This window comes from Festucalex cinctus, chromosome 2, assembly GCF_051991245.1.
Source record: "Festucalex cinctus isolate MCC-2025b chromosome 2, RoL_Fcin_1.0, whole genome shotgun sequence".
NCBI lineage: Eukaryota > Metazoa > Chordata > Actinopteri > Syngnathiformes > Syngnathidae > Festucalex > Festucalex cinctus.
This window is the reverse complement of record NC_135412.1, coordinates 15,591,977-15,613,284: the sequence shown is the minus strand read 5'-3', so window position 1 is coordinate 15,613,284 and position 21,308 is coordinate 15,591,977. Positions and strand designations below refer to the sequence as shown.

Here is a 21,308-nt window from a genome sequence, read left to right as displayed (position 1 = left end):
TGTCAGTCCAAAGTCCACATGATCGCCTGTTGAGGGCACTTTTTTTTTAATGAACTGATCGTGCGCGCGCATAATTTTTAATATTTGGTGCCATCTCGTGGCATGTTTGGGGCATTGCAACCGGGGGTTATTTCAGAGGCTTGCCAGGATTTAGGAACGCCTAATCAAAAGCCCCATATCGACAAACAAGTAAGTAGGTGACAACTTAAGTCTTTTCAACAGCTAGCTGGACAATTAACTAGTACAAATTATTTGAACTTTCGTACTTCACATCAGTTATTTAAACCTGTTGCATTGAATAGTTGTGCCATTGGTTACAAAGTGTTTTTTTTTCTGCACATAAATACTTAAGTACAAGTTAGAAGGAAATGGAGGAAGCGTTTCGCTACCCATATTTGTTCATGTGAAAAGTGTTGTCTCATTTTCACCCATCTGTCAAATGCCAAAGAAATCAAATCAAATCAAAGTCAGCTCACATTTCTTTTAGGAAAATAAGTATTTAATAAATATTGGCAGTTATCTTGAGTAGGTTAACATTCATCTTCTAACAAAATAAAGAATCACTCATCTATTTGAAACAGTGGCTTCCGGGAGCTACAAGATGCGGCAAATGTCCACGTGTTGACATCAGGGAACAAAAAATGGATGACTCACAGTGGCGCCCTGTGACTGGAAAAGCCAAAAGTCGCAACAAACTTGGTCAAACTGTATGATTAGTTCAGGACCAATTCACGCCAGACGTCAAACTCAAATGAAAACAACTTTGATGATGAGAATGTGAACATAATTTCAACAACCATTTTTGGTTTCATGCGCGTGTTCGGCATGTTTGTACTCAAAATGGACGTTTGAAAGGATGGGGAATGTCAAGAAGTGTTCAGCTCAGTAGGATGAGACAAGGTAAGTGCTGAATACATTTATATTACATTGGACATTTTAATTGAAAACTAACAAGAAAAATCTAACCTTGAAGTAACGGTAATATATATTTAAAAAAATATTCAAAATAAATGGAAGACAAGTCGACAAAGTGAACTACAGGCTGAGTCTTAAATATGTCATAAGTGTGCGGAGGGACGGGAAGGCTGCATAGAATCCAGTCTCTAATGTAGAGAAGACAATATTGTACGAGATCCAAAAGACACCCGACAGCTCGACGCTGCAAATGTCAATCTGCCAATAAATAAATCGACCTCAGTCAGCGCCAACATCACAATATACAAAAATTTGTTGGTAGAAAAACATCATGGTCATCTTGTCCACACCAAAGGCCGAAGAACCAGTCAGACGAATCCTCGCATGGCCTTGACAGAAAAATTCACTTATAGAATTGCAGTCGGAACTTTGTGCTAATAGGTTGAGGCAAAAAGTGAAGATGGGAAGACTTCCAGATAGCTGGAGTTGGATCAGAAGGGATGGAAGAGCATGATTGGCTGTGGCCGGCCTCAATAGGCTCCCAAAAAGACAACAACAACAAAATAGAGAAAATGACATCAGATATTGAGAGCGGTAGTTTAACATTTCACAGAAACGGTCTAGAATCTTTGGTGGTCGTCTTGCTGCTTTAGGTCGGGTCACATGAAGACCAGTGGCTTCATTTTGGGGGTGGACCTCCTCACTTCATTAACTGAACTTACCCAGTGTGCTCTTACAGTAGGGAGTTGTTACAAATCAGTCATTTTTTTATTATGTTACATTTTAAAACTAATCTTTTCCGCTTTTGAAGATAGGAAGAGTGAATGATGCAAGGAATTTAGTGGCCCTTCTTCTCCTGCCAAAATGCCATTCAGCTGATCCACAGATGTGAAAAAAAGACGGTTGTCTTCCTCTCGTATGAGAAGTCAATTTTGTTTTCAAATGCGCACTGAAAGAGCGGTCGGTCACGTCGGCGGGCAGGCGCCAAGCTACTGCTGCTGCTGTACCAGCCGCCGGTAATGCGGCATGACTTTACTCTCGGGCAGGTAGAGCGCCATCTCCAGGGCCACCAGGATGGTGAACTCAAAGCTGATCAGCTCCCGCCTGCCGATTCGGAAGCGCTCCTCCAGCTTCTGATTAACACACAACACATACAAGGCTTGCTTTCAAAACGTTGGTTCTTTTTTTAACTTCAATTTTACTCAACCTAAAATTCGACAGTATTTTTTTTCTACCTGGGCTCGGTTCATGTCAGTGTAAATGCAGAAGAGAAACAAAAAGAATCCTTCTGTTGTTGTAAATTGGTGTGCCTTACATCAATGAGATGTTTGACTTCTTGCTTCTTTAGATCACTACTGATCTTAGCAGCCAATAGGATGCAGGCAGCTGACACCAACTTCCTATTGAATAAAACAAAACAAAAGGAAGCATTTTAATTGAAAAACTCAATTGGGGGAAAAAAAGAAAAGGGTCACCCTGAGTTGTAATGACAACATAACAACACTAAAGGCGCTTTTCCACCGTACCGGTTCCACACCGAAGTGGCAATTTTTGTCCCCGGATGTTAGCGTCTCCACTGGGCTTTTTCGGGGCCGAGCCGTTCTGTTGTAACAGCTGTTTAGAACCCTTTCGACAGCGGTTCTGCAGCGCCGGTCGTCGAGGGACTCGCGGGGCCGTGACGTCACCTGTCGTCTGATTGGCCGACAGCAACGCCGCTGCCGCAGCAAGCACGCCCATTTCCTTGTTTTAAGCGAGCGAGGCAGAGGCGCCTCCTCGCCAAAGTAAAAAAAAATACAGTATATACAATAAATATAATAATGTTTTACAACAACGCTTAACTATAATTATAATTTAAAAGGTACTTGTGGATCGATTTGTAATGTTTGTGGTTTTAAAAAACATGGCGAGGCTGGTGGTGTGTTCCTATTGACTTGAATGAGAGCTCCAGCGGCAGACCTCCATTCAGAAATAGCTGTCTTCACGAGACGGTCGTGAATCGCAATATTTCATCCATGATGGTCTATATTAAATTGTAAATATGGTTCAATGTTGGCTAGGGATGTCACGATAATATCTTGATATCGTGATATTAAAACTGCCACAATATCGTCGTCGTCATGTTCACAATATTTAGAAAGGACAACATCTGTTAAAAAAAAAAAGTCAAGTTGATTTCCATTTGTGCAGATCTAGCACCCTCTAGTGGCTATTTTATTAGTGCAATTTAATTTTCATTAGGGATGTTTTGGCCTTCTATGTTTAAAATCTACGCTAATTGTCAGATGAGGGAACATAATTTGCTTGTGAAGTGATCAATGTCTGCTTGCATTAGCAAGTAAGAGCCTCACTGTTATTAGAGATTTACGTGGTTTATATGCATTGCTCTTATGTACAAAAGCACAATATTGTGTTTTTGTTTCTTAGTATCTCTTTTTTAATGATCTTTTTAAATATCGCCAACGCCCCCACAATATCGTGATAATTATCGTATCGTGACCTTCATATCGTGATAATATCGTATCGTGATGATTGGATATCGTTACATCCCTAATGTTGGCGCGACTTGCCACTCGGGAAATGTTATTTCAGATCCGCACGCAATGCGGGAGTGCAAGCTTGGAGTGGTTCAGATGTTGCCGCCCCCTTCTCGCCGTGCGCCAGTAGTAATGGAAATCCGGCGGTTGCTGTCTGGTGTGGTTGCGTGAGGTGTGGTGTGGTACGATGGAAAAGCGGCATAAGGGGAGCCAACGAGTCACCATACCCATTTGGAGGTCATTGAGCTGTTGGTGACTTCTAAGGAAGAATTTCCCTTCTTGGATCGTTTTCAGTGGCCTACCTGTTGTGTTTGTTGAGTCGCCCCTGCAGCACCAACTTCTCGAAGTAGACGAAGGCCATGGCGACTGTGGCTGGCTGCAGGCCGCAATCGTCGCCCACCGAGCGCATCTCTCGCTTCAGACTGCCCCGCGCAAAAAGAAATAAAGTTGTTGAGGATTTCGCCAGGTTTCCACCCGCCGCTGTCTGTTGGAACCTTGACGTCATCACTTCACCTGCGAATCTTACTCAGGGTGAGTTTGATGTGAGGAAATTTCTCCTTGAATGTCTCGTTCATGTCTTTCTTCAGGTCGGAAGGTTTCACATACTCGATGACGGTCGTCTGCGGGGAGCAAAGTAAAAGACGTTTTGTTTTCAAGCTGCACTTCACCTACCAGGAAATTTCCCGAGGACAGAAGCGAGCCGCTAAACGTGCGACTGTCAAGGCTGACGCACACGCATGCGTACACCTCAGATCAGTGGCAGGTGGCACTGAGCACAGCTCTGCCGCAGATGTAAAAATCAAATCCGCTGGATGAAGCACTAATGCGCGCAAATTCTTTTGTTAGGGCTCCCACTAAACTGCTGCCTATCGCGTCACGTCGCACTAAGGTGACGTGTGCGCTCTGCATCGATTTGCCGTTTCTTGACTCTTGCAAGCCTTTTGTTGTCACGTTTTCATAAAACGATTCAAAATTTACCATATAAAATAGTAAATTATTAACCTTCCTCTTGCAAGATGAAATCTCGTGGTATTTGTGAGTTTACAAACCCCGGAGAATACATCTTGTACCGCTCCCGGAGATAACCGCCGTTCGGAACCCCTGGTGGTTCGGACCAATCACAGAGCGACATTGTGTTTGGGGGGCGGGATATGCAAATGTAAACCAGGAAGCAAGCGCCGACGGAGGGGCTAACAAACCCAACATGGACGAAATTCTGTTTCTGTTTAATTCTGTTCTCGCACAATTATTCACTGTTTCCTTGTTGAATGTTGAACAGCGAGAGGCGCTTCGTGCATTTCTAGCTGGTAAGATGTTTGTGCTTTTCTCCCCTTCGACAAGAACGAACACGAAATTTTCACTCGAGGCCGCGATTGGTTAAAACAAACGTGTAGATGTCGCATCGTCCAATCAGCTCAAATTATTGTATAGAATGTGTCGCCTTTTCCCAACGAAATTATTGTGGAGAGGCACCAGATGAATATGTAATATCCATCTGGTACCTATTGCTTGGTTAGGAAATTATACAAGTCAAAAAGTTTCCCAGCTGAAAAATGGTACACTCCGACTTCATTCTTTAATTCAATTGATTTATTTTTTTCCTTCTTCACTTTCTTTTCTTAGAGAAAAAGACAATCAAGCAAAATAGCTGCAGAAAAAAAAGGAAAATGGCTTCAATAACAACTGTCGCTAACATGTTGCATGTAGCATGTTGTCGCCATCTAGTGGTGAAATGTAGGCCACAACACACAACAAAAATACACCAAGTGACAGGTCAAAAGTGAAACCTAAAAAAAAAAAAACATTTGTCAGGGCACTTGAGAGCGGAATGAGAATATTTGCAAGTGTTAGCCATATTGAGAAGATGACAAAAAACTCAACTGGGCAAAAGTCTTGTTATTGTTAGTGTTGCAAGGGCTGAAGACACACAACGTACTCCATTGGATCAACATGCTTCTTTCAAAAGAAGAAAAATGTTTTCACCATGTAAGAGGCGAAGATCAGCACCCGCTTGTGTTTCCCGCAAGGCCACTGGGGGTCACTGAGGACGTTTGGGTCGTAATCAGTCACGTCCTCCAGTCCTGCAAAACAGGAGGGATGCGCGTGTCACATACAGGCCAACCGAATTCCTCTTGTCTTTGCCTAAGAGCAGACATCAATTTCGGTCAGTAAGCAGGCATCGCGTGCAATGATAAGCCCGCGTTCCAACTGAGGCGGCCAGCAGGCCTTTCTTCTTTTGTTTCTTTTTTTTTTTGTCTCTTTCAAAAGTCTTTGGCCAAAGATGTCATCTTGTTGTGGGCTTACTTATTTACTTATTCACCCATAAAAAATGTTTGACGGAGGCAACGTTGTGACTTTGAGATGTGAAAAAAAAGACAGCACAGTATAAAAGTGGATTGAGAGCACCGACACACATTTATGAGCACAGCTGCGTTGTGTTAATGAAGCGTTCTCAACAGACTGACTAATAACAAGCCTATGTTGTGTTGTGTTTACACCTCAGCACAGCTGCAGTAAAACGTCCTTGCGGCTTTGTTTTCTCTCCTAGCATACTTCCTTCCTGTCACTTTCCACTCACTGTAATCTTCTTCCATATCACAAAGCAGCAACGTGACTGTCTGGTTAGAACGACCTCTTCCACTTGTGCTCTTGGATAGTTCCTCAAAATGCTCTCTCAAATATCTGACTATTAAGTAAGGAATGAGCAAATGATTGCAAAAAACATGAAGTGAGTCAGCAATCATTTATCATTCAGCAGAATTTGCAATGTGACAAGATTTCCCAAACATGACAGTGTGTCAAATTGCTGTATGTGGTTGGAACGGCCACGTCAACCTGAGTCTAATGCAGCAAGATTTTTTGAAAATGCCATGACTGTCTTTCAGAGAAACTATTTTTTTTGTGTGTCAGGAAGAAAAAAAAGAAGGCATTTTGGGGTAAGGTTTTTGTGTAATATCACCTCTAGAAAATGTAGTCAAAAATTGGATTATTTGTCAACATGTCTCGTGGAGACTTTGTTATTTTCATCTGCTACTTCAGAATTCCATCTCCCATTGGCTGACAAGTTTCACTTTTTATTTATTCACCGTTAAAATGAGTGTGACTGACATTTCACATTGTTTATCATGTGACTTTCCCTTAAAAACACGACTTAAATGGAAGTTAAAAATGTCCTTTGCAAGATTATTGTGATTAATGTTGTGTTTGTGGAATAAGCATTAAGCAGAAAATGCCACCGTTTGTTCATCCATCTCTGTTGGCGGCCATTGTCCTGTACCGCCACCTGCTGTTGACAGTCTCGCCTTGCGAATGTTATGTGACCAAACCCAAACCTGCACCAAACTCGGGAACACACATGCTGCTTGAAATTGTCATGACTAAGGTCATACAAGGATTATGCTTACTGTCATGACTAGGGTCAGGTAAAGGTTATGTTTACTGTCATGACTAGGGTCATGCAAGGGTTATGTTTGTGTCGTGAGGTCAAGTGTCCGTTTTGAACTGATGTAACCAGCATCTAGTTTCAACTGGTAAGACGCTATGTGATGTCAGAAGCTAGGTGATGACAGCCAATCAGAGAATTCCATGTCAGTCCTTTTACCCACATGTCTAGCCACAACCAATCAGATCGATTCGCTGTCTATATAAGCCTGTCTGAGAAGTGTGTGTTTTTTAGTCGGCTTATTACCTCTGTGCAACTCCATGGCCCAAGTTAGCTTAGCGTCTCATGATTCTTGATACATTTTCGTGGTTTCTCGTCTAATCAAGTTTGTTCTAAGCCTCTCGATGTTATGCGAATAAATTAAATTATTTGTATCTGCGTTTTTGGGATCCAACTTCAAAACATAACAGAAATGAAATCACATGTAGGCTTAGGGCTGATTTGTCTTGAAAACATAACAAAATTAGAAAAGATTTTCCCTAATACTCCTCTAATTCTGGAAGTTTGTTCTGTACATCGAAAATACAGATGAAGTGTGTGCGCGTGTTCTACCGAGGTCGAGTCCCACGGTGCTGTTGAGCCGACTCGGGGGGAAGCTCCTGGCGGGCACGCTGCGAGCGCCCCTGGAAACGGGAATTTGAAGCGTCAGGTCGCCGGCGGACGACGGCTTCTGCCCGACCAGGGCGTTGGTGGGGTACAGGAACTGCGCATATGACACCGACTGGAGCAGACGCAAAACAAAGCGTCACGAGGGAATAAACAAAACAAAAACATCTTGCCAAGCGGGCGGGTGTTGACGTACCCTGCCGTACGTCTCCAAGTGGAAACCTTCCAGTCCTGTCATCTCCAAGGAAGTGGAAATATTCCCGGACGAGTGTCTCCTCCGGGGATGGCTCAACATGGGCTCGCTGGAGACATGAAGCAAGACAAAAACAAAAAACATTGACTTGACTTGAGAGCATTTGCAGCCTTGCCTTTCTTTCAATGCACAATTCAGTTCAGTGTGTCGAAAACTCATTAGGATGTGAGAGGATACGCTGAAAGTTTGAGCGTGAATTTTAACGATGGGAATCACACTTGAAAGCATCTCACTTAGGGTGAGGGTGAAGGTCGGTCTTATTAATGGGAGCTAGTTGCACAACAAACATTTGCTTTTAAGGTTTCTCATTTTCACCCAATTATTGACCGCACACTCTTAAAAACAAAAGTTGGGTAAAAAATAACCCATATTGGGTCAAAAAGGAACCAACCCAAATGCTTGGGTTGATCATTTAAAACAAACAGTCGGTTCAAATAACACACAAAACAACCCCCCAAAAAATGTGTTTTGGTCATTCTTTTAAAAAGTTGTGTAGGTCTAAAACATAAAAAAAAAAAAGAAAAAATGATTGTTTATTGGGTTATTCATTAGACCAACTTTATGGTTTACAAAGTAAATAAACAAACCCAAAACATTGGGTCGATTTCCCCCCAAAATGGGTTTGTTTTGTGCGTTATTCGTTTGGCCCAATTCTTTGGTTTCAATAAATTAACCAAAGTTGGGTCAAAAATAACCCAAATTGGGTCAAAAAAAGGGCCAAAAAGTTGGTTCAAATAAATAACACACAACCAAAAAATTGTGCTTTAGGTTATTCTTTTAAAATGTTGGGTCGGTCTAAAAAAAAACAAAAAAAAAAAACATTGGGTCGATCCCCCAAAAATGGGTTGTTTTGTGCGCTATTCATTTGACCCAACTTTCTGGTTTAAATAAATAAACCAAAATGTTGGGTCCATCCTTTTTTAAAAAAAAAAAAAAAAAAAAAAAGTTTATTTTTTTACTAAAATTTTTGTTTTTCTTTTAAAATGTTGGGTCGGTCTAAAAAAAACAAAAAAAAAAAAAACAAAACATTGGGTCGATCCCCCAAAAATGGGTTGTTTTGTGCGCTATTCATTTGACCCAACTTTCTGGTTTAAATAAATAAACCAAAATGTTGGGTCCATTCTTTTTTTGAAAAAAAAAAAAAAAAAGTTTATTTTTTTTCTAAAATTTTTGTTTTTCATGCACAACGCAAAAAGTCAGTCCCCAAAAAATTCAGTTTTTTTTTTTTTAAAAAGAGACAGACAGAGATGTTTGGTGGGTTATTAATTTGAACTTTTTTTTTTTTTTTTTTTAATAATTTTTTTAAAAAAGGACCCAATTTAACTTAGTATGATTATTATGAAGTTTCAGCAAAAATCAGAATTTTTTGGATTAGCGTTGAGGAAGTCTCAACGACACCTTATGCTGATTGACTCCCTCATACGACTTTTTTTTTTTAAACACTGTGAGTCATTTCGACTTCAAGTAAAAAAAAAAAAAATGAATTTCACTAGACAAAAGTACAGTTTGAAAATGTGGCCATCCTTCAATGTGGACATGATTGTCTTATGTTTTTGCCCAAAAGTCAACATGCGTGTTTGCGTGCGTACCTGAGGTAAAAGCTTTCTCCGTACGGCAGAACAGAGAAGGCCGCACACAGTGATCTTTTCGCGCAGATCAACACGATCCTGAAAGAAGCGAAACACACTTTGGCACTCCATCTTCTGCCTATCAAAAACTCAACATTCACTCAAATCACGTTTGTCCTCCTGTTGTGAAGTTTCCACTTGCCTGCGTGCACGCAAAAAACAAACAACCCAAAAAAAAAAACAGCACTCTGTTCCCGTGATGCGTGGGAAAGTCGAGACTCGGTCGTCTGCGGGGATTTGACCCAACTGGAAGTTGGCAGCAGACTCCCACGGTCATTTTGCAAATTCTCGGCATTGTTGTTGAATTCATATCGGAGGAGGAGCAGCCAGGCAATGTATGCGTATGCCTTCTTGCCTATTGGCTAACGGTAATCTTTTCCAGCGTCCTTGCCTCCCTCTTTGTTTACCTGAGCATCATCACCTGTTTCACTCAAGTGGATAATAAAGTCTCCAAAAACCTTTTTCAAGGGCAGATTTTTGTGCTATAAATAATTTCCAGACTTTTTACACCAAGAATGTGACCTTTAACCTTGTACGGCTCAAAATCAAATTGCAAATGTGGTTGCACAAGTGTGCACACCCCCTTACAAGTGCTACTGCGGCACATTCGACCTCATGTTAAATGGGACTCAGCACACACTTGCCATCATTTCAAATGTGTCTGCTGAACCACAAATAAAGTTCTGCTTTTTTTCTGTTTCCCCTGAGCAGTGTCGCATTTGCACCAGGGTTATTGTAGTTTTGGAATTTTTCATTATAGTTAGTTTTTATTTTATTTTTATTTTATTTTTTAAATTTGTTTTCAGGGTGGTTTTGTTAGTTTTTATTAGTTGTATTTATTTATTTAATCCTTAGTTTTAGTTAGTTTAGTTTTAGTTTTTTTAAAACATGTATTACTTGTGTGCAATATTCAAAAACCACCAGGCGAGCGACATCATCTGAAGGTGCTTTTCCATATTGCTAGATGACGTCACTTCCTTGTGACACATTTTAAAGCGTCCTTATTCTTATGTGAAGTCATTTTCAGTCAACAGCAAGTTGCAAAATGTTTTTTAAAGGTACTAATTGTATGTGAAAATAATTAAAGTATCAAATTAATTACAGACAAAATATGAACTTTTTATTGCTATAATGGGCTAAATAAGTGAAGGGATCACTTTAATTACAAAAGACGAAAACGAAGGACATTTTTGCTATAATTATAGTTAGTTTTAGTTTTGTAAACATAAAATGTAGTTTCAGTTAGTTTTTGTTTTTATAAAAAGCATTTTCGTTTTTATTTTATTTCGTTATCGAAATTGTTTTTTGAATTTTAGTATTAGTTTTTTCGTTAGCACAAAAAAATGTTTTTCGTTAATTTCATTAACAACAAAAAACAACAAAAATAATAGAAAACAGAAAAAATAGAGAAAAAAAAAGACAAAACTGATCAATATATAAAAAAGTCAAAATAACCACAGCAACAACAACAACAACAAACGTAAGACAAAACAAACAAAAAAAAAAAACAACCACAACCAAACAACTTTTGGACTTATGGCCATAAAGTTCAACCTTAGTTTTCAAAATTCTGCAAAAACATATGCCTTAACAGCCACATCACAGTTCTAAGAGGGTGTGCACACATGTGCAACTATGGTACATTATTTTAGCTGAATATTATTACTTATCATCTCTAAGAAAAGAATGTTGTATCGAATAGGTTATAGGTCACAATGGAGGGAAAAGCTCTCATAAAAACTGTCATTTGAACAGGGGTGTGTAGACTTTTTATAACCACTGGATTTATGACAGTTTTCTCCACTTTGCAATCCATGTGCATGATCCGCCATCATGACTGCTGATCAACAAACAGCTGCGCTTGTTGCTCAGGGCTAGATCTATTTCGGAACAATCAGCCGCAGTCTATTTCTATTTTTATTTTCATGATTTACGGAAATTCTCATTCTTGTTCCCCTGACCAAGAGGCCCATTTCTTCTGTCTGCAAGGAAGGACAAGAATAGAAAACAATTGAGGAACAATCCCAGTAAGAGACAAAGCAATGGCTCGGAAAGTGACAAGCTGCGTCAAATGAGAATAAATACTGTAATAACACGGTTATTACAAGACATTTCACGTCTATTTCTCGCCTCCGCCGGGATGAGTCGTCTCAAACATTTCCTGTGGAGGAGAATGAGCCCGTCTCATTTTGCAGAATTTTTATTCCCCATAGTTCGCCGCCGTTGATGAAAATTGTCTTTTGAATAAAACAAAAACAAAAGAAGACAATTTCAGAGATACAATTTTCTTTTGTGACTCAGTTGGATGCCGGAAATGGAAACCAAACGTTCAGCGCCACTGACGTCGAGAGTCGTCATTTACATTTTGCGGCCACTGCTCACCTGTCAATTCAAAGCTTGTAAGCAACTGTAATGCCCAACACACACCAGTAGATGGCAGCACAATTAATTTTGACTGCATGCCAAATACAGAGAAAAAACAAGCTGGGAATCTGGCAAGTTTTGGCATTTTACACTAAAAATTTAACAGCGACTGCATGTAAACTTTCGCAGAAGACAATATTGTGGCGCTCTTGTGAGACGAGTCCAAATGTTTTCAAATGCTTGACAGTAAACGGTGACAAAGCGTTTGAATGTTGAGAGCATTTTGCCAGCTTGCCCTCGCTTGACGTTGGAAAACATTTTTGGCTGACCTGAGCTTTGGCCTCGTGTTTATTGCAGACTGTTTAAAAAAAAAAAAAAGAGAGAGAGAAGTCATGCGGGTCACATCTTTAAAACGTGATTGTGTTTTGCTCTCACCTGCTGCCCCTGGTGTCGTACTGCTTCATGTTTTTGATGAAGTGGATCTTCTTGCTGTGCCGAGGTCTGGGAGAACCGCCGGACAGATTTCGGCTCCTGGATTACAAAACATGTGAATTAAGATCAAGAGCCCAAAAAGCACGCAATCCACACTTGACACACAAATTGGCTTGATGAAGTGTGTGCGTCGCATCTTGATTCCTTCTCATTGTTCTTTGGGCCCTCAAGTGTATGTTCCTCAACTTCATGACTCATCACATTTTCATATTTTGAAAATGGTATAACAAATAGAGTTCATGTGTTTATAAATATGCTAGCAATGAACTGATATGTTTTGTGTAGGGCTGATACCCTGACCTGAATATATGACTGAATAGCCGATAGCCCCTACACACCCATGCAAGCCATTGAAGTCACAGGGCGGCCATCTTGCTCCTCCCACCTTATGAGCAGACTACTCTATAAACTAGTGATGTCCCGATCCCGAGATCGGAAACAGAGACACGATCACGTAATTTTCAGCTGATCGGTATCGAGAAAAAATGATCTGTGTTTTCATTTTTGGCAAATTTATTTGATTATTATAATTATTTTAGGGGCTACAAAGCAACAAAATCATCCAGCAATCATCAATAGCGAAGTAGGCCAATAACCGATATTAGGAGCGATATTCATTTTCACAAAAAAGTGAAACTATTTAAAAAAAAATCCAAACAACTTCAATAAAGTTTGTTGATTTTTTTTAAACATGTTTATTGAGCAACATTTTAACATTTTCAAAATGTTCTTTTTTTTTTTAAACCTTAATCTTTTTAATTTGTCAGTAGACATTTTTTATTTTCAAATTCTATCAAATAAATTATTTAAAAAATAAAATAAAATCTATCATCGATGATTATTTCTTGCAAATGGATCATTATGGAAGGAAAGCAACGAGCGCTGCAATCATTTGCTGATCTCCTGCAAGCGTTTCTCGCGGCGACCTTCTGCTGGAGGTCGAATGTGACGTTGACCTCACGGATTAAAAAAACAACAACTCCCCCCCTCAAAACCAGGTCAAGGAGATCAGCTCAGTGACATCACAGCAGTTACGCAACTGATGTGACATCAGCACAACACGCATGCAGCGGCACCTGCACTGACTCCAATGTCACGACGGGCGCATTTCACTTCCACATGGACGCACTCGCGTTTCCTTGACATCTCATCACTGCTTTTCCCAAGACATTCCTATCACCTGATTTGGGGGAGGGGTTATAAATAACATGTTGACCGTGAGGATTCCTATCATCAAGATAGGTGGAAATACGTAGATTATTATTTTTATTTTTTAACTGGCAGAGCCAACATGAAACCTTTTGCTAACCCGTTTGCAGTTTAAAAAAAAAAAAAAGCATAGTCTTATATCAATAAATTGCTACATACGTCGATATGCTTTGTATTGTTATAATTAGGAAATACATTTTAAACAGCGTTATTGAAATTACATTTTACTCGATACGAAACAAAGCATTAACTTTGTGAACCAAATGTCAGGTCATTACAGACGTTCTAAGTAGGACTCCCAACAGAAAAATATTAGGAAATTGAATATTGTTGACAGACAGTGACCCAGAATTATGATAGCAATACAAGTAGAATTGTAAACTTTTTTACAATTTATTATTGTTGCTGTATTCTAAAGAATTCGGTAACTAATTCATATACAGTAATTGTAAAAAAAAAAAAAAAAAAAAAGTTTATCTTGTAAAAACGTTTTTTTGTTTTTGTTTTTTTTTTTTTTAGATTTTTTTTATTTTATAACTGTAAATAAATTAAAGTTGCCCTAGTCTAAAGAATACAGTAGATAACTAATTTATATTCAGTAACAAACTGTAAAAATTGTTGCAATTTGGTTTTTAAAAAAAAACTTTTTTACTGTATATAAAGTAACAGTACAGTTACAGTAAAAAATTGTTGGAAAAAAAGTTAAAAAAAAATACTATACTATGCTTTAATCAATTTTTACAGAAATTAACTATTTTTACAATAATTAGCTAGCAACGTTTTTGCCAAATTTTTACTGTAAATTCTACAGTCAATTCCTTATAAGGAATTGAATTAAATTAAAAATTTAATTGAATTAAAGTATACTTTAATCAAACAAGACTCAAGAACTAGTATCCAATCCATTTTTTGGCTCGACTGTGAGCCGTCACACGACGGGATTTTCTCAGCCTTTCACGGCAACCTTCATTCCACGACATGTTGGAGGACGTTCAGGAATGTTGCATTTGTGTGGGAATCGTGGCTGAATGAAGTCATCCAAACATAACAAATGACAAGTTGGCAAAGACAAATAAAAAACGAGACAGACCCCTGTTCACTTCATGTTTTGCTTTAACACAAACAAGAAGAAAATGAGCTGAAAAGGATCAAAATTCACGACAACCTGTTGCTTCTTTTTGAGTGATCACAATATAGCTGCAGCCGATGATCTACAAATGATTTTGTATGTGTGCGTGTGAGTGACAGCCTATATCCAAATGGATGGGGGCATGTGAGCAGCAGATCCCATCAGCAGCCGCCTTCTAATCGGCGTGACCCGCGGCGACCCTCCCCATGAGAATTTGGTTTCTCCAGGATGTTGTGGAAACTTCTGTGGGAACGGAAAAAAAAAAAAAAAAAAAAATCGCTTCACTGCTGCTGATGGCGATGATTGTTGTTGACATAAAAAACAAACACCCGCAAGCGTTCGCTCACTCCATGGAGTGTTCATGCTTCTCACAGTGACAACAAACCAATTCTGATGATTTTGAATCTTAGCACAGCTTATCAATTGGCTTCATGAATGATAATATACCACCAAATGTCACTATTAAATATTTTTACAATTACAAATCTGTTCATCTGTAGTTGTTACATTCAAAGAAGCGTTTGCTTTGACAAATCTTTCAAGATGAATAGTGAGAAATGCTTGTCTTTTGATGATGATGCTTAATAGGGATGTAACGATAATGGCAATATCGTGATATCGCGATATCAAAACTGCCACAATATCGTTGCCGTCATGTCACGATATTAAAAGCAGCACATCTGTTAAAAAAAAAAAAAAAGTCAGGTTAGTTGCCATTTGTGCAGTTCTGGCACCCTCTGGTGGCTTTAGTACAGTTTAATTTTCATTAAGAATGTTTTGGCCCTTCTGTTTAAAATCCACGCTATTGGTCAGATGATGGGGAACGTAATATACTTGTGAAAAGAGTCAAAATGTGGAGCAACTCAATGCGTGCGTGCATTAGCAAGTAAGTGCCTCAATATTAAGTGTTATTAGATTATAGCTTGTTTAACTCATTCACTGCCTTTGACGGAAAAAGACGTCAAATTTTTGATGGGCAGGCAGTGAATGTGTTAAATGCGTTGCTGTTATGTATAAAACCCCAATATTGCGTGTGGTTTTTTTTTGTACGATCTCATTTTTTCGTGACCTTTTTTGGTATTGCCAACCTCCCCACAATTTCGTGATAATTATTGTATTATTGTGACTTTTATATTGTGATAATATCGTATCGTGATGTTTGGATATCGTAACATCCCTATTGCCTAATGAAGTGAAAAATGCATAAACATATACAAACTCAATTTTTTTTCCCACATTTGCACAAAGCTAACTAATCATTGTAGATGTGCGTTTCCCAACCTTTTTTGATGCATGTATCTTACAATAGAAAAATGTCACACCAAGTAAAAACGCCACAAATGCTAATCTCTACTCAATGTACACATTTCACAAATGGACTTCTAGTAGTTGACTGCTATTATTCTGTTGTACGATTGGCAAATGGCTAAAGGAGTTGGACCTTCTGCCAGCTCGTGTAAGAGCATTTCACGGTTCTGCTTATCACTATAGTTGCTGGCATCGATAGCTGATCATCCAATCAAGTGAAACTGAATGAGAAATTGTCACGCCGTTGCTGCGGATGATGTGATTGTTGACCATTTTGCGACAAGACCATCTTGAGTCCCAAACGAGCCCTTCAATGAGTCATTACAGCTGCTGGCCTTTTATCTTCCAAAAATAGTGGCACTGATGCAGCGTCTAAAAAAAGAACGCAGGTTTGTTTCTGCTTTTTGTCAATTGCTTTGCCGTTTTTTTTTACTTTGCATAAGTAATTGTCAGCCTCTCACGAGCAGAGCTTTGCCGCTTACGAGGACTCCAAATTGAACCGTCGAGCATCTTCACCAACATCCATCTCATTTCCATCTTCCCTCCTCCTGATTGGCCTTATTAAATTGGACAACAAATGCAAACATAAACATCTCCTGAGGTTCACACAACTGTTGGCCGAGGGGGTGTACAGGAGAAGAACTAGCATTATGGAGAGTTTGACTGTTTGCTTTTCGCCCCTAAAGTTGGTCTGTTTTTAGGGCGCAGTCTTGCAAATCAGCCACTTGCCCCGCCCCCAAACGTCCAACCAACTCTGAGTACGGCAGCGTTACCATGACAACCGAGGGCTTAGCTGTTCTAAAAGGAAAAAGCCAGCCCCCATAACCACCAAGATAAAGTGGATTTTCTTTCAAGAAGGCAGCACTTCCTCAGCAAGACAGAAAATGCAAAACCCGAAATTGAGGATGATTCAGTTGTAAAAGCAGACATTTGCAAATTTTTATTTTTTTTTAAAGGGCTAATCCATCTGCTGTCACAGAAGACCGCAGACGGTTTTGTGCTGAGAAGCTGAAATTTGAATCGAAATGAGGTCTGATCCCTTTCTCGTCCCGACGAAATGATGTCTCTTGCTCGTTGTTGCTGATGAACCGACACGTGACCGTGAACATCCGTCTTCAATCTTCGCCGAGTGTTTGCATTAACGGAACGAAGACGTGCGCAAATCCCCTCCGTCAATCCGGAGCGCCGATTTAGTGGCCAAGCACCAGACGGAGATTAAACCCCTTGCGCTTTGCGAGGGGGGGGGGCTTCAAGGTGATAATCACTGAGCATGGCTTCTGCTCTGTGTCTGGCATCACCATGTACACACCAGCCAGCGAATGTCATGTTTAGACTAGTGAAGTCACATATAACATATTATTCTCAAGAAAGGCTTAAGGTTGACTTCCCCTTTAACTTATTTGCATCCTCAAAAAGCAAGTCACTTCCTACATAGGAAATACTGACAAGCGAGTCACACAAAGTCCCGAAGCAAGGAAAACAAATGACAGCTGGCGCCTGCTTTGGACAGATGAGCGAGGCTCATTTTCACAGCCTCTCGTCACGTCGCAAATAGGTTAAGCGGCGTTTAGCGCCACAGGCTTGAAACGCTGCCAAAATGGTGACTAAACGCAAAAATGGGCTGGCCTGTATAAACTTCCTTCTATGGTAAACGCAGTCGCTCCGTTGACCAGCAGATCTGTTGTTCTTTACATCTGCGTGAGCACAAAAAAACCAAAACATTTTGTACTTGTTTGATGTCACTTTGTCTGTCTGTGGTTTTACCCCTGCACCCTCCCCCACTTCCGCTCAGCAGAGATGCCAGTTCACAGTATCTTGCACCAACAGCCACAATGGCCAATCCAAGATAATACAGGTGACTAGAGTCTATTATCGCCATTGTAAACAAAAACGTCTCAAAGATATTTGAGAGAAGAAAATCATGTGTTGGAATAGTCCCTGTCAAATGACACCTCGGACAAGTCAGGTCAAACTTTCCCTTACTTTGGCTTCTCTCATGTTGCTTTTAACTCCAAAACACATTAAACATTAAGTCTGAAGAGCACAAGAACTAGTTGGAGTTGCATTCTTGATTAAATCAGCGAATAGAGAGCGTTCGTCCAACGGACTTGCACACCTTAACAAGACCTTTGTGGTCCAATTGCAGAGCAAGTCCACATATCATATTGTAACCACATTTGAGATGTCAAAATATATTTTATAGACCCTAATCTCCAAACCTCAGTAAAAAACAAAAAACAAATCTAATGTAGCACTCAAATACTATTTAGTACTGACATACATTTTCTAGTTTGACAATGTTAGATAACAATCACATATGAGGTTTTTATTATTCTACATATGTTGTGTATATTTATGTGTGAGGGTCGTGTCAAAGTTGCAGAGTGGAAATATCTCAGTGTTTTAATCGCCTAAAATTGTTGTTTTCATGGCATTGATCTCATCCTCCTCGTCTGCAAGTTGACTGAAATCTTGTGGAGCTGCTGTTTCTTCTCTTTCCCTCAATTCCTCATCAGCAGTCATCAAAATGTGTTGAAATTATTAATTATTGCTCTAAATAGACTCATTATGTTCTCAGAGCGCTTCACGTTTTCCTATCATAACCCTACTTTTTGGTTTTGCCGGGGCTCCCGACTTTACTGGGGCCCCCAAGAAACGCCCCTGGAACTTTTTATTTTGCGAATGATTTCCCCAAGTGGCAAACAAACAGCAAGAAGAAGAATAAAAGTTGTGCTCTCGTCTGGTGTCTTGCACTCACCTTTGTCTCACGTCGGAGGAGAGCGAGTTGCAGCTGTGCACCGACAACAGCGTGGATGACTTCCGCGGGGCCACGGGCGACGGCAGCAGGCTGCCGTTGGATGCTGACGGCGATGGCGACGGAGAGAGCAGGTGGCCGTCAGCTGCCCACGGCGCCGAGTTACTGCGACGGCCGAGCAGTAGCTCGGCGTCACCCGCGTCGGACGGCAGGACGACGATGGGCGGCACGGCCAGGAGCCCCGCGCTAGTCCGCGGAGTCGCCGTCGTTTTCACGTCGCCGCAGCTGACGGAAGTCGACAAACTCGTGGCGCGCGTCCCGTCGTCGTCTGAAGCGAGCTCGCTCCGCTCCGGGACGGCGACGTCGCGTCGCCGCTGCGTCCCTCCCTGCTCGGCTGAGGCGCTCCGCACCGGGCGGCCGTCCAGCGAGATGTTGGACAGGAACAAAAGAGCGGCTCGTCTCCGGTTTGAATACTCGCGGTTCCTCCGGATCTGCTCGCGAGTTTGGCTTTTTGTGGCGGCGCCGTGTTGGGCGCAAGCGGCCGCCGCCATGCTGCGCGTCCCGGCGCCTATCGAGCAAGTTCAGCAGTGGATGGATTCGCACTCTCAACTGTCAAATCTCTTTTACCCGGCGAGTGGCGGCTTACGCCCTCCCGCGTTCCTATTGGATCAAAACTGGCCTGCGTCATTACGTCACCATACGCACTCTTCCGGGAGAACCTGACGCTGTCAAAGAAAAACAAACAAATATTGAAATAAATAAATAAATAAATAAATAAATAAATAAATAAATAAATAAATAAATAAATAACGCTGTCAATTGACTGGGCTTACAGTACAACGCAGTGATTTTGAAACTTTTCAAACGAGAGCCATTTCTTGGGAAATGACTACCGGATTTGCTCATATGTTATCAAGAATAACGCCGGGGAACACAATTTGCTGCTGAGTTAGATCTGACAGCTGCTGAAAAAAAATCTTTGAGTATAGAGTCCAAAGTTGATCTAAGTTTTACTCTAGCATGTCATTAAAAAAAATACTGTGTAGACTGTTATGTTTTTTTTTTTTTAAATGTTTAAATAGTCACATACAATGAAATATGAATGAAACAGGCATGGCTGCAATGTTTAACATTATGTTTTTACAGAGGATATGGTAACTACCTCATAATTGCTCCTATCCTATGCTAGTTAGTTAGCTTTGTGTTTGCAGATCTTGTTAGTACTGACCTATTCCAATTGTATAATCATCTCATGAGTGTAATTTTGATTATCTGGAGAGTGCTAGAAAAAAAAACTGGGGGGAAAAAATGTTCCTCAGTGGAATGAATGATTCCATAATTGGATACCCAGCCCTAATCAATACGCAATGCTTGAGTTCTGCAAGTATGCACATTTTGAATATTTTCAAATGACCACATCTCCAACAATTCTAGAAAATGACAACAACCCTCCCATCACTGGTGGGCCTTATGGTAGCTGTCATGTCGGTACATGATGTTTTGACCTCTGAGCAGAGTTGAAACAATCGAAGTTTGCCATGTTTGTGTCAACGGGATGCTGAGAATTTATTAGCATTGTCACCGTAGCTCTGCCCGACAGCAGCTTTGATTGGCTGTCAACACGTCGTTGTTATGAAACCTCAGAGGATTTGCTGGCATTGATCCCCTCGCTGACACCGCCAAGGCTGAGCCGACAGGCAAACCTACTCCAAGTCCGCCAGTGCTGTCGCCCGGCTAAATATAGCCGGCGGGGGGGCCAGCGTTTGCGGTCACACGCATGCACATCTGAAAGGCAACAGATGAACTCCGAGTGACCTTTCAGTTCTGCTGACAGCTGCTTAGTCTCCAAAGCTGACATCACTTGAAATCTGCTGGGGATTTCATTTGTACTTTACAATGTCATGTCAATATGGATTTTCATCTTTGCTTCACACAACAACCCTGGGGCGGCTAGTGTGGGGTCAGGGGTCAGCACCCAGAGTCCTTCAATGCATGTTGCCTCTCTTGTCGGCCCTTAGTGAACTTTTCACCATGTTGTTGAACGTATTTCGGCTTATGCGTGGCAAACGATGGCGCAATCTCTGATGCCACTTCTAGTAAGCAACAGGGTTATCATAGTTTGGGATTTTTCACAACACAAACATGTTTTTATTTCACTTTGACTTTTGCCTTTTAAATTTAGTTAGTTTATAGAACATGTTTGTTAGTTCTTAGTTGTTTTTTTTTCCAAAAGTGCTTTGTTGATTTGTCAATGCCTCCGTTTACATGCAGTCAATAATAGGGATGTAACGGTATCCAAACTTTGCGATACGATATCACGATACAATAATTATCTCCATATTGTCTGATACAAAAAAGGTCACAATTTTGTAAAAAAAAAAAAAAAAAAAAAAAAAAAGAGCTCATAATAAAAAAAAAAAACATGCTTTTTTTTTTTACCTTACAGCAATGCATGTAAACACCTACAGTCTCTAATAACACTTAATATTGTGTATTATGTTCCCCTTCATCTGACCATTACTGTGGATTTTAAACAGAGAAGGGCCAAAAAATGCCTTATGAAAATTATTCTGCACTAAAAAAAAAAAAATAGCCACCAGAGGGTGCAAGAACTACAAATGGAAATCAACAACTTTTTTAACAGATGTGCTGCTTTTAAAATCGTGACATGAC

At 40.4% G+C, this 21,308-nt stretch overlaps 1 protein-coding gene across 1 annotated transcript; it reads right to left on the bottom strand.

Annotated features, from left to right (window-relative positions):
• Positions 1-477: 477 nt before the first annotated feature.
• Positions 478-19,275, bottom strand: cables2b (Cdk5 and Abl enzyme substrate 2b). Its single transcript, XM_077513206.1, has 10 exons — positions 18,639-19,275; positions 12,178-12,273; positions 9,340-9,417; positions 7,694-7,799; positions 7,444-7,612; positions 5,433-5,530; positions 3,963-4,069; positions 3,752-3,871; positions 2,231-2,315; positions 478-2,048 (listed from the first exon to the last, which is right to left on the bottom strand). Exons 1-10 carry the CDS (start codon positions 19,184-19,186, stop codon positions 1,905-1,907), a joined length of 1,551 nt encoding a protein of 516 aa, XP_077369332.1. The 5' UTR covers positions 19,187-19,275; the 3' UTR covers positions 478-1,904.
• Positions 19,276-21,308: the final 2,033 nt, after the last annotated feature.